The 12511-nt window shown below is 45.1% G+C and overlaps 1 protein-coding gene across 1 annotated transcript; it reads right to left on the reverse strand.

Annotated features, from left to right (window-relative positions):
- Positions 1 to 1142: 1142 nt before the first annotated feature.
- On the reverse strand, positions 1143 to 2138 carry REP15 (RAB15 effector protein). The gene has a single exon (XM_030214858.1). The coding sequence runs from the start codon at positions 2036 to 2038 to the stop codon at positions 1343 to 1345; it is 696 nt and encodes a 231-aa protein (XP_030070718.1). The 5' UTR covers positions 2039 to 2138; the 3' UTR covers positions 1143 to 1342.
- Positions 2139 to 12511: the final 10373 nt, after the last annotated feature.

Genomic DNA, 12511 nt, shown 5'->3' on the forward strand with positions numbered 1-12511 from the left:
CAAAATCAGCAAGGGATCAAATACTTATTTCCACCACTGTAGATGAAGTAAAAAGAGGGAAATTAAAGAATGGATAGTAAGAATTAATTAAATCTGGACAGAGAGTGAGACAGAAAAATAAATTGAAGAAAACAAAGAAAAAGGAGAGAAAAATTACAAATGAACAGGAAACCCTGGCAAGAGAGTTAAGAGAAGACAAAGGAATGCAGAATCTTGACTGGGACCAACACAATTAGAAAAAGTAAATGGCTAGACAACAAAGGTACAGAGAATAATTTTATTTTTAATTTAGGATAAAGTAATATGGTGTTAATAAAGTTTCAGAGACCAATACTTCCTTCCTTAGGTCAGGAGAGGATACCGTAACAGCATTATACTGACCTGAGGCAGGAGGTTTTGGCCTCTGAAAGCTCACTGAAAAGGATTAGGCTATTAATTAAATTGTCTGAAATCTGATGCACTGAAAAGCAGCACTTTACCCTGTGTGACAAATGCATCTGAGTGTGACTAAATTTTGCTGGGGGGGGGGGGGGGGGGGTAGAGAGAAAATTTTGTGCCCACCCACTTTGGGTTCAGGCCCACCCAAAATTGGCAGTCTGGCTACGCCACTGCTGTGGTGGGGAGGGAGCCAGGAGTGATGCAGGGTGAGATGCCACACCATGGAGGAAAGGTGAAAGTAAGAGAGATGCTGGATTGCTAGGGATGTAGACGGAGACCTGCCAGCCTGTAGGCAATGGACAGAAGAGGAGAAAAGCTTGGCAGGGGTGGAGAGGAGAGAGATGGGGAGATGCCGGACCATAGAAAAATGGAGTAAGAATAGGGCAGAGAGAGAAAATGTATTGGGTGGGGAGGATGGAGAAAGGGAAGACACTGGACCCTGAAAGTGATAGGCTCATACAGAAGCTGCTGGGGATGGGGGAGGAGGGGAAACATTGGGACATAGACAGCAATGATGCTGGATGGCAGTGGGGAGAGGGGAGAAGCTGGACCCAGGAAGAGAGAGGGACACAAAGATAGCGGGTGTGGGGGCGCATTGGGATGTAGACACACAGGGCAACACTTATTTTTTGCTCTTGTTAACGGAAAAATACAAATATGCATGAAATGTTTATTTTTGAAATGTTTTACCGTTTATTATTCAGGAAATAAAAGCCTTTACAACGGTTGATAGTGTTCATGTAAGCTTCGTTTATATATATATTGAAACATAAATATTTATGTGGCAAGAAACTTTTCACATGGCTTGCCAGCAAACAACCTGAAATAACATCTCCACCGGCTCTTAGGCATCACACTTTCCCAGTCCTTTGAAAAGAAACGAGTCTTAAGGGCTCGGAGGCGATCAGAGGAAATGAACATAGAGCCTGCCCCCGTCGCGGTGCAGCAGCCCGTTCTCCAGCATGTCCTTGACGAGCAGGAAGCTGTCGGTGCCCGTGACCAGCTGCCGCAGCGCCTCCTCCCCGGACAGCCGGCGCTGGCTCTTCTCCCGGCTCACGCTGCTCAGCAGGATGCCCCGCACATCCCTCGGTTTGCCCGGCAACCCGAAGACCAGGAAGAGCCCCAGGCAGTCCCGCCCCACCAGGGCGCAGAACTCCTCCAGCTTCTCGTAGCGGCTCTTCTCGCTGCGGTACAGCTCGTCTGCCAGCGCCACCTCCCGGCCGCCGGCGCAATAGCCCTCGGCCGGCTCCTGGTCGCCCATCTGCAGCGCTTGCACGGCGATCTGCAGCTTGACCAGCCGATCGGGGCCGAGCAGCGTCCAGACCCAGTCCACGCCCAGCAGCAGCGACTGCTGCTTGCTCAGCTTGCTGGTGGTGATGCGCTCCTCCACGCCCTTCTCGGCGCAGAAAGTGATGAAGTGGACCAGGAAGATCTCGCTCAGGGTGTCCGTCCGCGGCCGCAGCTTTCGTTGGGGATCCTCGAAGCCCAGGAAGTCCTGCAGTCGCTGAGCCGCCTGCACTGCCGCCTGGCCGAACACTTCGATGATGACGTCGGCCTGGGGGTCTGCTGGACTCGGCCGCTGCGAGCTGCTCTGGCCCATCTTTGTCCCCGATGCTATTAGATTAGTATAGGTAACATGCTCGCAAATTAGGTTTTTGTCACCTCAGCGCCCGATTTGTGCGTCCTGCGCACTAGCAGACGTTCCCTATTTCATCTTCAGGAGAGGAAGTGGTGGAACCGGCTCAGCAAGTTCTCCCTGACGTGGCCAGGACTGTTCGTGGCAGCTTGGCTTGCTTTTTGTTAGGGTCGCTAAGGATAGATGCACTTTGCATACAGATTTGGAATGAAGCATATTTCCATAACATCTCATTCATATTACTTATTATAAGTAACGTGACACAGTGCAGGAAGCCTGAACATCCTTCAGGTCTGTCTAATCAACAACCAAGGTATGCTATTGTTCTCCGAGAGGCAACTGAGGGGGCGGATGATCAAAAGCCCTGCGCTGTTCCCTTATACCTTTCTTATTCCCTTTCTGGCTAAGGTACTCTAGTAGTTTAGGGTTTTCATGAAGACAGAAGCTAAATATCTTCATGAAATTAAGACATAACAGTGAGTAGATTGTGGATGAATAGCATACTAGTTAGAAGAACTTGAGTGGTTATCAACCTAATTCAAAGTCCATGGCTGATCCTTAAAGAGGCTCTTAGCTTATGTACAGACTATAAACGCTAAAGGAAGCAGGGACATAGCTACTGCTCTCTAATATCACAGTCATACATAATACATTCTACTATGGGCGTGGATGGTGAGTTAGGTCTCCTTTTTTCATTCTCTCCACCCACTTCCCCCTTAAGCAAAGAACTGTAGTTACACTATAAGTCTAATTAGATATAAAAGAGCCATCACATAAGTTGGGGATAGGGGTAGGTTAAGGCAATCTGCTGCCAGAGGCAAGAAGAAAGATAGCTCCTCTCCACCCCCACCCCAGCACCAAGAGGAGTAACAGAGCCTCCTCAGACGTACTGCCAGGGGCCTAGAAATGATAACAGAAGTTAAGCAAGTAAGGGGCCAGTACTCAAAGGTTCACAATACAGTCTTTCCTTTACCACAACATTAGTGCTTAAAAAAAATTACCAGAGCGTGCTCAGACCAATGATGCATTAAAATTACAGCAGTAATATGCCACTCAGTGGTAAATGTCACCTTTCCTCTCAGTGCCTGAATGATAATTAGCTTAGGCAATGAGAGGAAAGTTGACACCCCCCCCCCCCCCAGCAAGCATACTACATGCATCAGCACCTCCCTCCCAACATATGCCTGGGGTCAAGCAGCAGCTGACCAACTCCTCCTCCTACCTAATAATTAAAAAAAAAGCCATAGTGGTCCAGTGCCCCCCCCCCCCACCACCACAAATGCCCTAGTAGTACCTTTCATCCACCACCCCCCAAGTTCCAAACAAATTCCTGGAAGGCTAGTGGGACCCCCCCATCCACTCTACAATCCCAAGCCTAGTCCCCCCAACCCCATACCTCAAATTAGGTAGAAATGAGGCCTATTCAGTCCTGCCTCCGTCATTTTACAGATGACAGCAACCAGACACAGGAGCAAGTGGGCAGCACTCCTGCCTTGACATTCATTGATTGGGATTTATTAACCATCTTTATGAAGAGATTCACACAAGGCAGTATCCGGCAGGTACAGTTTAACATAGTTTTAGTACTGGAATTCAAATACCAGAGAAAGAATACAATGTTAGCATAATACTAATGATACACCTAATAAGCATGCAGTTAGAACATTCAACTAACATAGAGACGATGCTGAAGATTTTCTATAATATGGCTTTCCATATAGCTGAGGGACCAAGAGCAGATATATGATGGAGACAAGATGCCTGGCACATTCTCAGATGGGATGATTTGATGGTTGGTTAAACTCAAGGCAAGGACTTTGTATTATTAAGCAAGAGATAAGGAACTGATCTCATTTATACTGATGTAGCTAGTCCAGGTGCAGAATGAGTGTATAGTCAGTCACCCTATATGTTCTTCTACACTGCCAGGGGATTACTGGATCAGCAGGGAGTTGGGGGGAGGGGAGGCAGGGACCACTAGATCACCAGACCCTTTTTATTAGTAGTAGTAGGGAAAGGAGGAGGTTGGATCAGGTTAGGTGCACAAAGCAGTCTGAGGCAGGTTGGTTGGGTTGGAGGGAGAGAATGGGGTGGCACTCTTCTCAACTAACCCTTCTGTGCTGCCCCAACCCTGGCAAAAAGTTTCCTGCACACAAAGCCCATGAGATTTTTTTGTTTTTTACACATAGCCTAATGACTGCTTTAACAGGTATTTTAATGCAATCCATGGTAATGATTTCAGCACCAAGTTAATAAGTACACTAAAGCCATTTGAGCATTGCACAGCCAGTAAAACACAGAATACCACCATATTTTCAAGGCTTTATGTCTTTTTTTTTTTTTTTTTAAGAGTTAAATTTCTCAAGTGTCTTAATTTATTTTTTCTTTTTTTCCACATTGTCTCTCCCATGCTGATTTAAAGTCAGCTTCGGCAATTGTCCTTTGATGCTCTCTTCATTCCTGTAGGTTTATCCCACAGGTGCAGTTCAGTTTTCTTTCATTAAAGGTTCCATTGCTTTTGTCACTTTTACCTTGTTTCCTTTTATTTAACCTATACTCTTCCATTCCCGTGCCTGCTCTCACAGCCCTCCTTCCTCACATCTTGATCTGTTTTTCTTCCCCACCTCTCTATAATTCTCTTAGCCTTCACCTCTTCTCTTTCTCTCTACTTCTGCCTCTTCCCACGCTTTTCAGCAATTTTTCCTCATCCCTCCTCATGCTTTTCTCCAACCCTATCCTCCACCTTTCCCCCTCTCTTTCACTTCCCCCTCAGTTCAGTCCCTGTCCTTTCTCTCCCTCCTCCCAATACAGGCATTCTCTCTGACTTTTCAATGGCTCCTGGCTTATTTCCCCATTTCCTCCACTCCCTTACCTTCTCTTCCCTTTCCCCACCCCATACACACTTTGTGTGCATCTCTCTCTCTCTCCCCCCCCCCCCCCCCACTGCTCCAGACCCTGTGAAGTAAAGGAAAATCTTGAAAAGAGGCTTTCAAACCAGCACTACCTCCAAGAATTCAAACCACACCAGCCCTACCTTTGAAGTCAGCAGGAGTTAAAAAAAAAAAAAAAAGGTTTGGACAAATTCCTGGAGGAAAAAATCTTTAAATCATTATTAAGCTAGACCTGGGGAAAGCTGTTTATCCCTGGGGGTGGGTTGCACAGAATCTTGCCTCTTTTTTTGGATCCTACCAGGTACTTGTGACCTAGATTGGCCAGTGAGGGAAAGAGGATATTGGACTAAATGCTTCTTTGATCTAACCCTATATGGCAATGTAACTCAGGCTAGGAAAAGAGAACATAGTAACATAGTAGATGACGGCAGAAAAAGACCTGCATGGTCCATCCAGTCTGCCCAAGACAAACTCATATGTGTATACCTTACCTTGAATTTGTACCTGTCCTTTTCAGGGCACAGACCATATAAGTCTGCCCAGCAGTATTTCCCGCCTCCCAACCACCAGTCCTGCCTCCCAGCACCGGCTCTGGTACAGACCGTATAAGTCTGCCCTCCCCTATCCTCACCTCCCAACCACCACCCCCCCCCCTCTTCCCCCCACCTGCTCCGCCACCCAATTTCAGCTAAGCTTCTGAGGATCCATTCCTTCTGAACAGGATTCCTCTATGCATATCCCACGCATGTGTGAACTCCGTTACCGTTTTCATCTCCACCACCTCCCGCGGGAGGGCATTCCAAGCGTCTACCACCCTCTCCGTGAAAAAATACTTCCTGACATCTTTCCTGAGTCTGCCCCCCTTCAATCTCATTTCATGTCCTCTCGTTCTACCGCCTTCCCATCTCCGGAAAAGATTCGTTTGCGGATTAATACCTTTCAAATATTTGAACGTCTGTATCATATCACCCCTGTTCCTCCTTTCCTACAGGGTGTACATGTTCAGGTCAGCAAGCCTCTCTTCATACGTCTTGGAACGTAAATCCCATACCATCCTCGTAGCTTTTCTTTGCACTGCTTCCATTTTTTTAACATCCTTCGCAAGATACGGCCTCCAAAACTGAACACAATACTCCAGGTGGGGCCTCACCAACGTCTTATACAGGGGCATTAAAACCTCCTTTCTTCTGCTGGTCACTCCTCTCTCTATACAGCCTAGCAATCTTCTAGCTACGGCCACCGCCTTGTCGCACTGTTTCGTCACCTTCAGGTCCTCAGATACTATCACCCCAAGATCCCTCTCCCCGTCCGTGCCTATCAGACTCTCCCCGCCTAACACATACGTCTCCCTTGGATTTCTACTCCCTAAGTGCATCACTTTGCATTTCTTCGCATTGAATTTTAATTGCCAAACGTTAGACCATTCTTCTAGCTTCTTCAGATCTTTTTTCATGTTTTCCACTCCCTCCGGGGTGTTCACTCTGTTGGAAATCTTGGTGTCATCCGCAAAAAGGCAAACTTTACCTTGTAACCCTTCGGCAATGTCACTCACAAATATATTGAACAGAATCGGCCCCAGCACCGATCCCTGAGGCACTCCACTACTCACCTTTCCCTCCTCCGAGCAAACTCCATTCACCACCACCCTCTGGCATCTGTCCGTCAACCAGTTCCTAATCCAGTTCACCACTTCGGGTCCTATCTTCAGGCCGTCTAATTTATTTAAGAGCCTCCTGTGGGGAACCGTGTCAAAAGCCTTGCTGAAATTTAAGTAGATGACGTCCATAGCACGTCCTTGATTTAATTCTCCTGTCACCCAGTCAAAGAATTCAATGAGATTCATTTGGCACGATTTCCCTTTGGTGAAACCATGTTGTCTCGGATCTTGCAACTTATTGGCTTCCAGGAAATTCACTATCCTTTCCTTCAGCATGGCTTCCATTACTTTTCCAATAACCGAAGTGAGGCTTACCGGCCTGTAGTTTCCAGCTTCTTCCCTATTCCCACTTTTGTGAAGAGGGACCACCTCCGCCGTTCTCCAATCCCTCGGAACCTCTCCCGTCTCCAAGGATTTATTAAACAAGTTTTTAAGAGGACCCGCCAGAACCTCTCTGAGCTCCCTCAGTATTCTGGGGTGGATCCCGTCCGGCCCCATGGCTTTGTCCACCTTTAGCTTTCCAAGTTGTTGATACACACTCTCTTCTGTGAACGGCGCTCTATCCACCTCATTCTCAGGTGTACTTTTGCCAGTCCCTCTCGGTCCTTCCCCAGGGTTTTCTTCAGTGAAAACAGAACAATACTATTTAGCAAATTGGCTTTTTCTTCATCATTTTCTACATAGCGTTTTGTTGTATCTTTTAGTCTCACAATTCCCTTTATAGTCTTTCTCCTGTCACTAATATACCTGAAGAAGTTTTTGTCTCCCCTCCTTACATTTCTAGCCATTTGTTCTTCCACTTGCACCTTCGCCAGACGTACCTCTCTCTTGGCTTCTTTCAGTTTCATCCGGTATTCCTCCCCGTGTTCCTCCTCTTGAGATTTTCTATATTTCTGGAACGCTAACTCTTTAATCTTTATTTTCTCAGCCACTTGCTTTGAGAACCATATCGGTTTCCTTTTTCTCTTGCTTTTATTTACTCTCCTTACATAAAGGTCTGTGGCCCTGTTTATTACTTCTTTTAGCCTGGACCACTGTCCTTCCACTTCTCGTATGTCCTCCCAGCCCATCAGCTCCTTCCTCAGGTATTCTCCCATTTTGTTAAAGTCAGCTCCGCTTGAAATCCAGGACTTTGAGTTTAGAGTGGCCGCCATCCACATGAGCCGTTACATCAAAACAAACCGTTTGATGGTCACTGTTTCCCAGGTGTGCAGCCACTTGAACATTTGACACACTATCCCCATTTGTGAGCACCAGATCCAACGTGGCTCCTTCCCTCGTGGGTTCGTTCACCATTTGTCTGAGCAGAGCACTTTGGAAAGCATCCACAATCTCTCTACTTCTTTCCGATTTCGCAGACGGAACCTTCCAATCTACATCCGGCAGATTAAAATCTCCCAACAGCACCTCTCTTTTCTTCCCCAACTTTTGAATATCAGCGATCAGATCTTTATCTAGTTCTTCCAATTGTGTCGGGGGTCTATAGACAACACCCACGTGGACCAAGGTTCTATCCTCTCTTTTTAAGGTGATCCATATCGCTTCTTCCTTTCCCCAGTTCCGTCATTTCAGTCGCTGCGATATCATTTCTCACAGAGCTACTCCTCCACCTATACGTCCCTCTCTACCCTTCCTAAAAAGATTATAGCCTGGTATGTTTACATCCCATTCATGGAAACCATTGAGCCATGTCTCTGTGACTGCAACTATGTCCAAGTCAGCCTCCAAAATCAGGGCTTGAAGGTCATGAATTTTATTGCTTAGACTGCGAGCATTTGTGGTCATTGCTTTCCATGTACATTTCCTAGTATGTGTTATGGTTTTAGTGATTTGTGAGGGTGTTTTCTCTTTGGGTACCTTCTCATATTTTTGTTCCCCCTTTCTTGCTTTTTCTTTTTTTTCCGCTTCAGTTTTATTTTCAGGAACATCATGGTGCTGTAGTGGAGCAAAAGAATTTTGTAGTGGCAACACGTGTGCGGGCGGATGCTTCTGTGTCACATGATGAAGTCTGCCTGAGCCTACTGTGACCCATCTGTTCTTATGTGGCTTTATTCTTTGAGGCAGTGGTGAGAAGTTATGATTCTGCACAGTCCTATAAGTTGCTTTAATTGCATCTAATTCTTGCATTACTTTATAGAGCTCTTGTTTTAAAGTAGATAGCTGAAGACAGATAGGACAAGCTTTAAGTCTCCAGATGATTGGCCTTGAAACTAAAGCATCACAATTAGTGCAGAGAATAAAAGTCATCCTGATTGGTTGAAATGGGTATGAACAGGTGTACTATGTTGGAGTAACAGCCTGCAAGACTGTCTGTGTATGACTGTGGAGTAAAGTAAAGAACAAGTCAGACTGCTAGAAATTCCTTCACAGATTTTACACATGAACCCTTACCTCAGTTATAGAGGCAGGCCTTGACCTAAGAAAGAACAGGAGCCTACCTACATGCAGAAATGGAAAACCCTAGACATCATACTCAATGAACCATGGACTACCGAAGAAAGAGAAACAAACATATTTCCTCCTATACTGAGCAAAATACTTGTGATGCACATTTTCAAATATGACATTTTTAGTCTCTAAAAACTGAACAAAAAAAATATTTTTTATATTTGATCGTTTTATTTGTCCAAGTAGGTTAGTCCTGGTCTCTCTCTCTGATACCATGTCTGTTTGTTTTCTCAATTCTTTTTTTCAGGCTCTCATTTCCATTTTTTCTTCACTCCCCCTCTTCCTCCCCTACATCTCTGCCACTGATCCTTCTGTTTCTTCTCTCCCCCCCCCCCCCCCCCTTATTTCTTTTGTCTGTATTTTAGCTACCTTTTTATTCCTCCTCCCTGGCAGTGTTTTGAAGATTTGTTTTTAATACTTTTAATGGCATGAGGTAAACCTACATAAGTGATGTTACAGTAGTCTAGGCAGAATGTGAAAGAAAAAAAAAAAGAGAGAATAAGAACATGGAACTGATTAGTACCAAAGCGGTGACGAATTGCCTGTAATTGCTAAAAGATCAGCAAGCCAACTATGGCTAAGTACAAAATTTGCCATAAGAAAGATGACAATTATCAGAATACTAGTAAAAAAAAAAAAGGCCCATTTCTGACACAAATGAAACGGGCGCTAGCAAGGTTTTCCTCGGAGTGTGTATGTTTGAGTGTATGTGAGAGTGACTGTGTGAGTGAATGTGCGAGTTTGTGTGACAGAGAGAGACTGGGTGTGAGTGTGTCTGTGAGTGTATGTGTGTGTGAGCATGAGAGAGTGTGCCAGGACCCCCCTGCAAGTTCCAGAGTTGTGGGGCCCCTCCAAGTTCCAGGGTCATCCGCTCCCTGCCTCCCTCCGAGTTTCAGGGTCCCCTCCCTCCCTCCCCTGCATTATGCTCTCTGCCCTGCATTCATCCATATACAGGCAATGTCTTCTGTGCCCTGCCCCCTCCATACATCCATGTGCAGCATCTCTCCCCTGCCCCCTCCCTCCCATTTCCAGGGTCCCCCCTCCCTCCCCCCTCAGAGTTCCAGGGTCCCCCTCACTCCCTGTTCCAGGGGGAGGGGGGACGGAGAACTTTGGAGTGACATCAGCAGGTGGTTACAATCCTAGTGAGACACATTGGAATGTTGGAGGAGCAAATTATTATATTAGATATGTGAAAGCAAAAAGCATTCTAATGACAGTCTCAGGGAAAAGTAGGTGAGGGTGAGAAAAAGGGGGAGATAGATGGGTGATCAGAGGGTGACAAAGCAGTAGGATTTTACGGTTTATAATGTGATAAGAACCCCAGATCTTTGTAAAGTCCTGACTGGTGTGTGTCAAAATATTTAATCAAAGTCTTACATCATCTTAACATTTCCTTTTAATATTCTTAGAATTATAAAGTCATTGATGCAGTGCTCTGGTCTTGCAAAGTGCTCTCTCACAGAAGTGGCACCCAGATGTGGTGTGATTGTAGCGTTTGGCCTGTCTCTTCAACATAACACCCTTCCTCACATTTTTTGCCTTGAATGATATATACTACAAGAACAGAAAGAAAAAAAAAAAAAAAAATTACTCACCTGTAACCGAGGTTCTCCATAGACATCAGGGAAATGCACCCCACACTTTGCAACTGATGTCATTTGACATTACCAAGGTGCCCAGAGCCTTCCTTTAGCTGATAGGTGGCATAGAAAGAGACAGCCAGCCCATCAGCATTCAGGTGTCCTACAGCTACTAGGATGGGAGTTGAACCTAAAATCAAAATCCTATATGGTGAGGTACCTGGCTACATGATAGATCTCATCATCCTACCTCTCAGGAATACTTTCAGGCTCTCCCGTTCATATCTTAACCTTCATTATCCAAACTGCAACAGCATCAAGTACAAATCCACGTATGCAACATCCTTCTCTTTCATCAGCACTCAGCTGTGGAACTCTTTGCTGAAAACCATAAAAACCATCACCAACCATCTAACTTTCAGGAAATCACTAAAGACCATGTCATTTGGAAATGCGTATCCCACGGCCTCTACATGTGTCTCCACTGCTGGATGCGAATCGATCTAGAGACATTTTGGACACATTCCCCGTCCCTCCTGGTTTCCCTACTCCTTCCGTCAATTCCTACTCTTCCCCATTATCTCTTGTAGATTTTCCTGCTGTATTAGCTTCATTTTACTGCATTGGCGTTTGCCTCTGTGGTGCGATGTAAGCCACATTGAGCCTGACACTGTTGGGAAACTGTGGAGTACAAATGAGATAAATAAATAAATAAAACCTTCTGCTATGCGTTTTACAAAGTACCTCATGAAAGACTCCAGAGGAAATTGGAAAGTCATCCTATAGGAGGTGGTGTTCTATTGTGGATTAAAAATTGGTTAAAGGATAGAAAACAGAGAGTAAGGTTAAATGGCCAGCATTCTTAATGGAGAACGGTAGGAGAAGGGTAGCTAGTGGGGTTCTGCAGGGATCTGTGGTGGGACCGCTGCTTTTCAACATATTTATAAATTATCTAAATATGGGAATAACTAGTGAGGTAATTAAATTTGCTGGCAACACAAAATTATGCAAAGTTGTTAAATCACAAGAGGATTGCGAAAAATTGCAAGACAACATTACAAGACTGGGCATCCAAATGGCAGATGATGTTTAATGTCAGCAAGTGCAAAGTGATGCTGGTGGGAAACAGGAACCCGAGCTATAGCTACATGATGCAAATTTCCGTGTTAGGAGTCACCGACCAGGAAAAGGATCTAGGAGTCATCGTTGATGATACTTTGAAACTCTGCTCAGTGTGCTGCAGCGGCAAAGAAAGCAAATAAAACGTTAGGTATTATTAGGAAATGAATGGAATCTATAAACAAGGATGTTATATTGCCTTTGTATCACTCCATGGGGCGACTGCACCTTGAATACTATGTGCAATTCTGTTCACCGCATCTCAAAAAAGATCTAGTGGAATTAGAAAAGGTACAGAGAAGGGCGACGAAAATGATAAAGGGGATAGGATGACTTCCCTATGAGGAAAGGCTGAAACAGCTTGGGCTTTTCAGCTTTAAGAAAAGATGGCTGAGGGGAGATACGATAGAGGTATATAAAGTACTGAGTGGAGTGAAACAGGTAGACATGAATTGCTTGTTTACTCTTTCCAAAAATACTAGAACTATGGGGCATGCAATGAAGCTACAAAGTAGTAAATTTAAAACGAATCGGAGAAAATATTTCTTCACTCAACATGTAATTACACTCTGGACTTCGTTGCCAAGAATGTGGTAAAAGCAGTTAGGTTTGCGGGGTTTAAAAAAGGTTTGGATAGCTTCCTAAAAGTCCATAGACCATTATTAAAATGGACTTGGGAAAATCCACTGCTTATTTCTGGTATAAGCAGCATAAAATGTATTGTTTTGGGATCTTGCCAGGT

Source organism: Microcaecilia unicolor, chromosome 9, assembly GCF_901765095.1.
Source record: "Microcaecilia unicolor chromosome 9, aMicUni1.1, whole genome shotgun sequence".
NCBI lineage: Eukaryota > Metazoa > Chordata > Amphibia > Gymnophiona > Siphonopidae > Microcaecilia > Microcaecilia unicolor.

Excerpts from the sequence above, each read along its gene's own strand:
- REP15 (XM_030214858.1), bottom strand. The coding sequence starts at position 2,038 with ATGGGCCAGAGCAGCTCGCAGCGGCCGAGTCCAGCAGACCCCCAGGCC.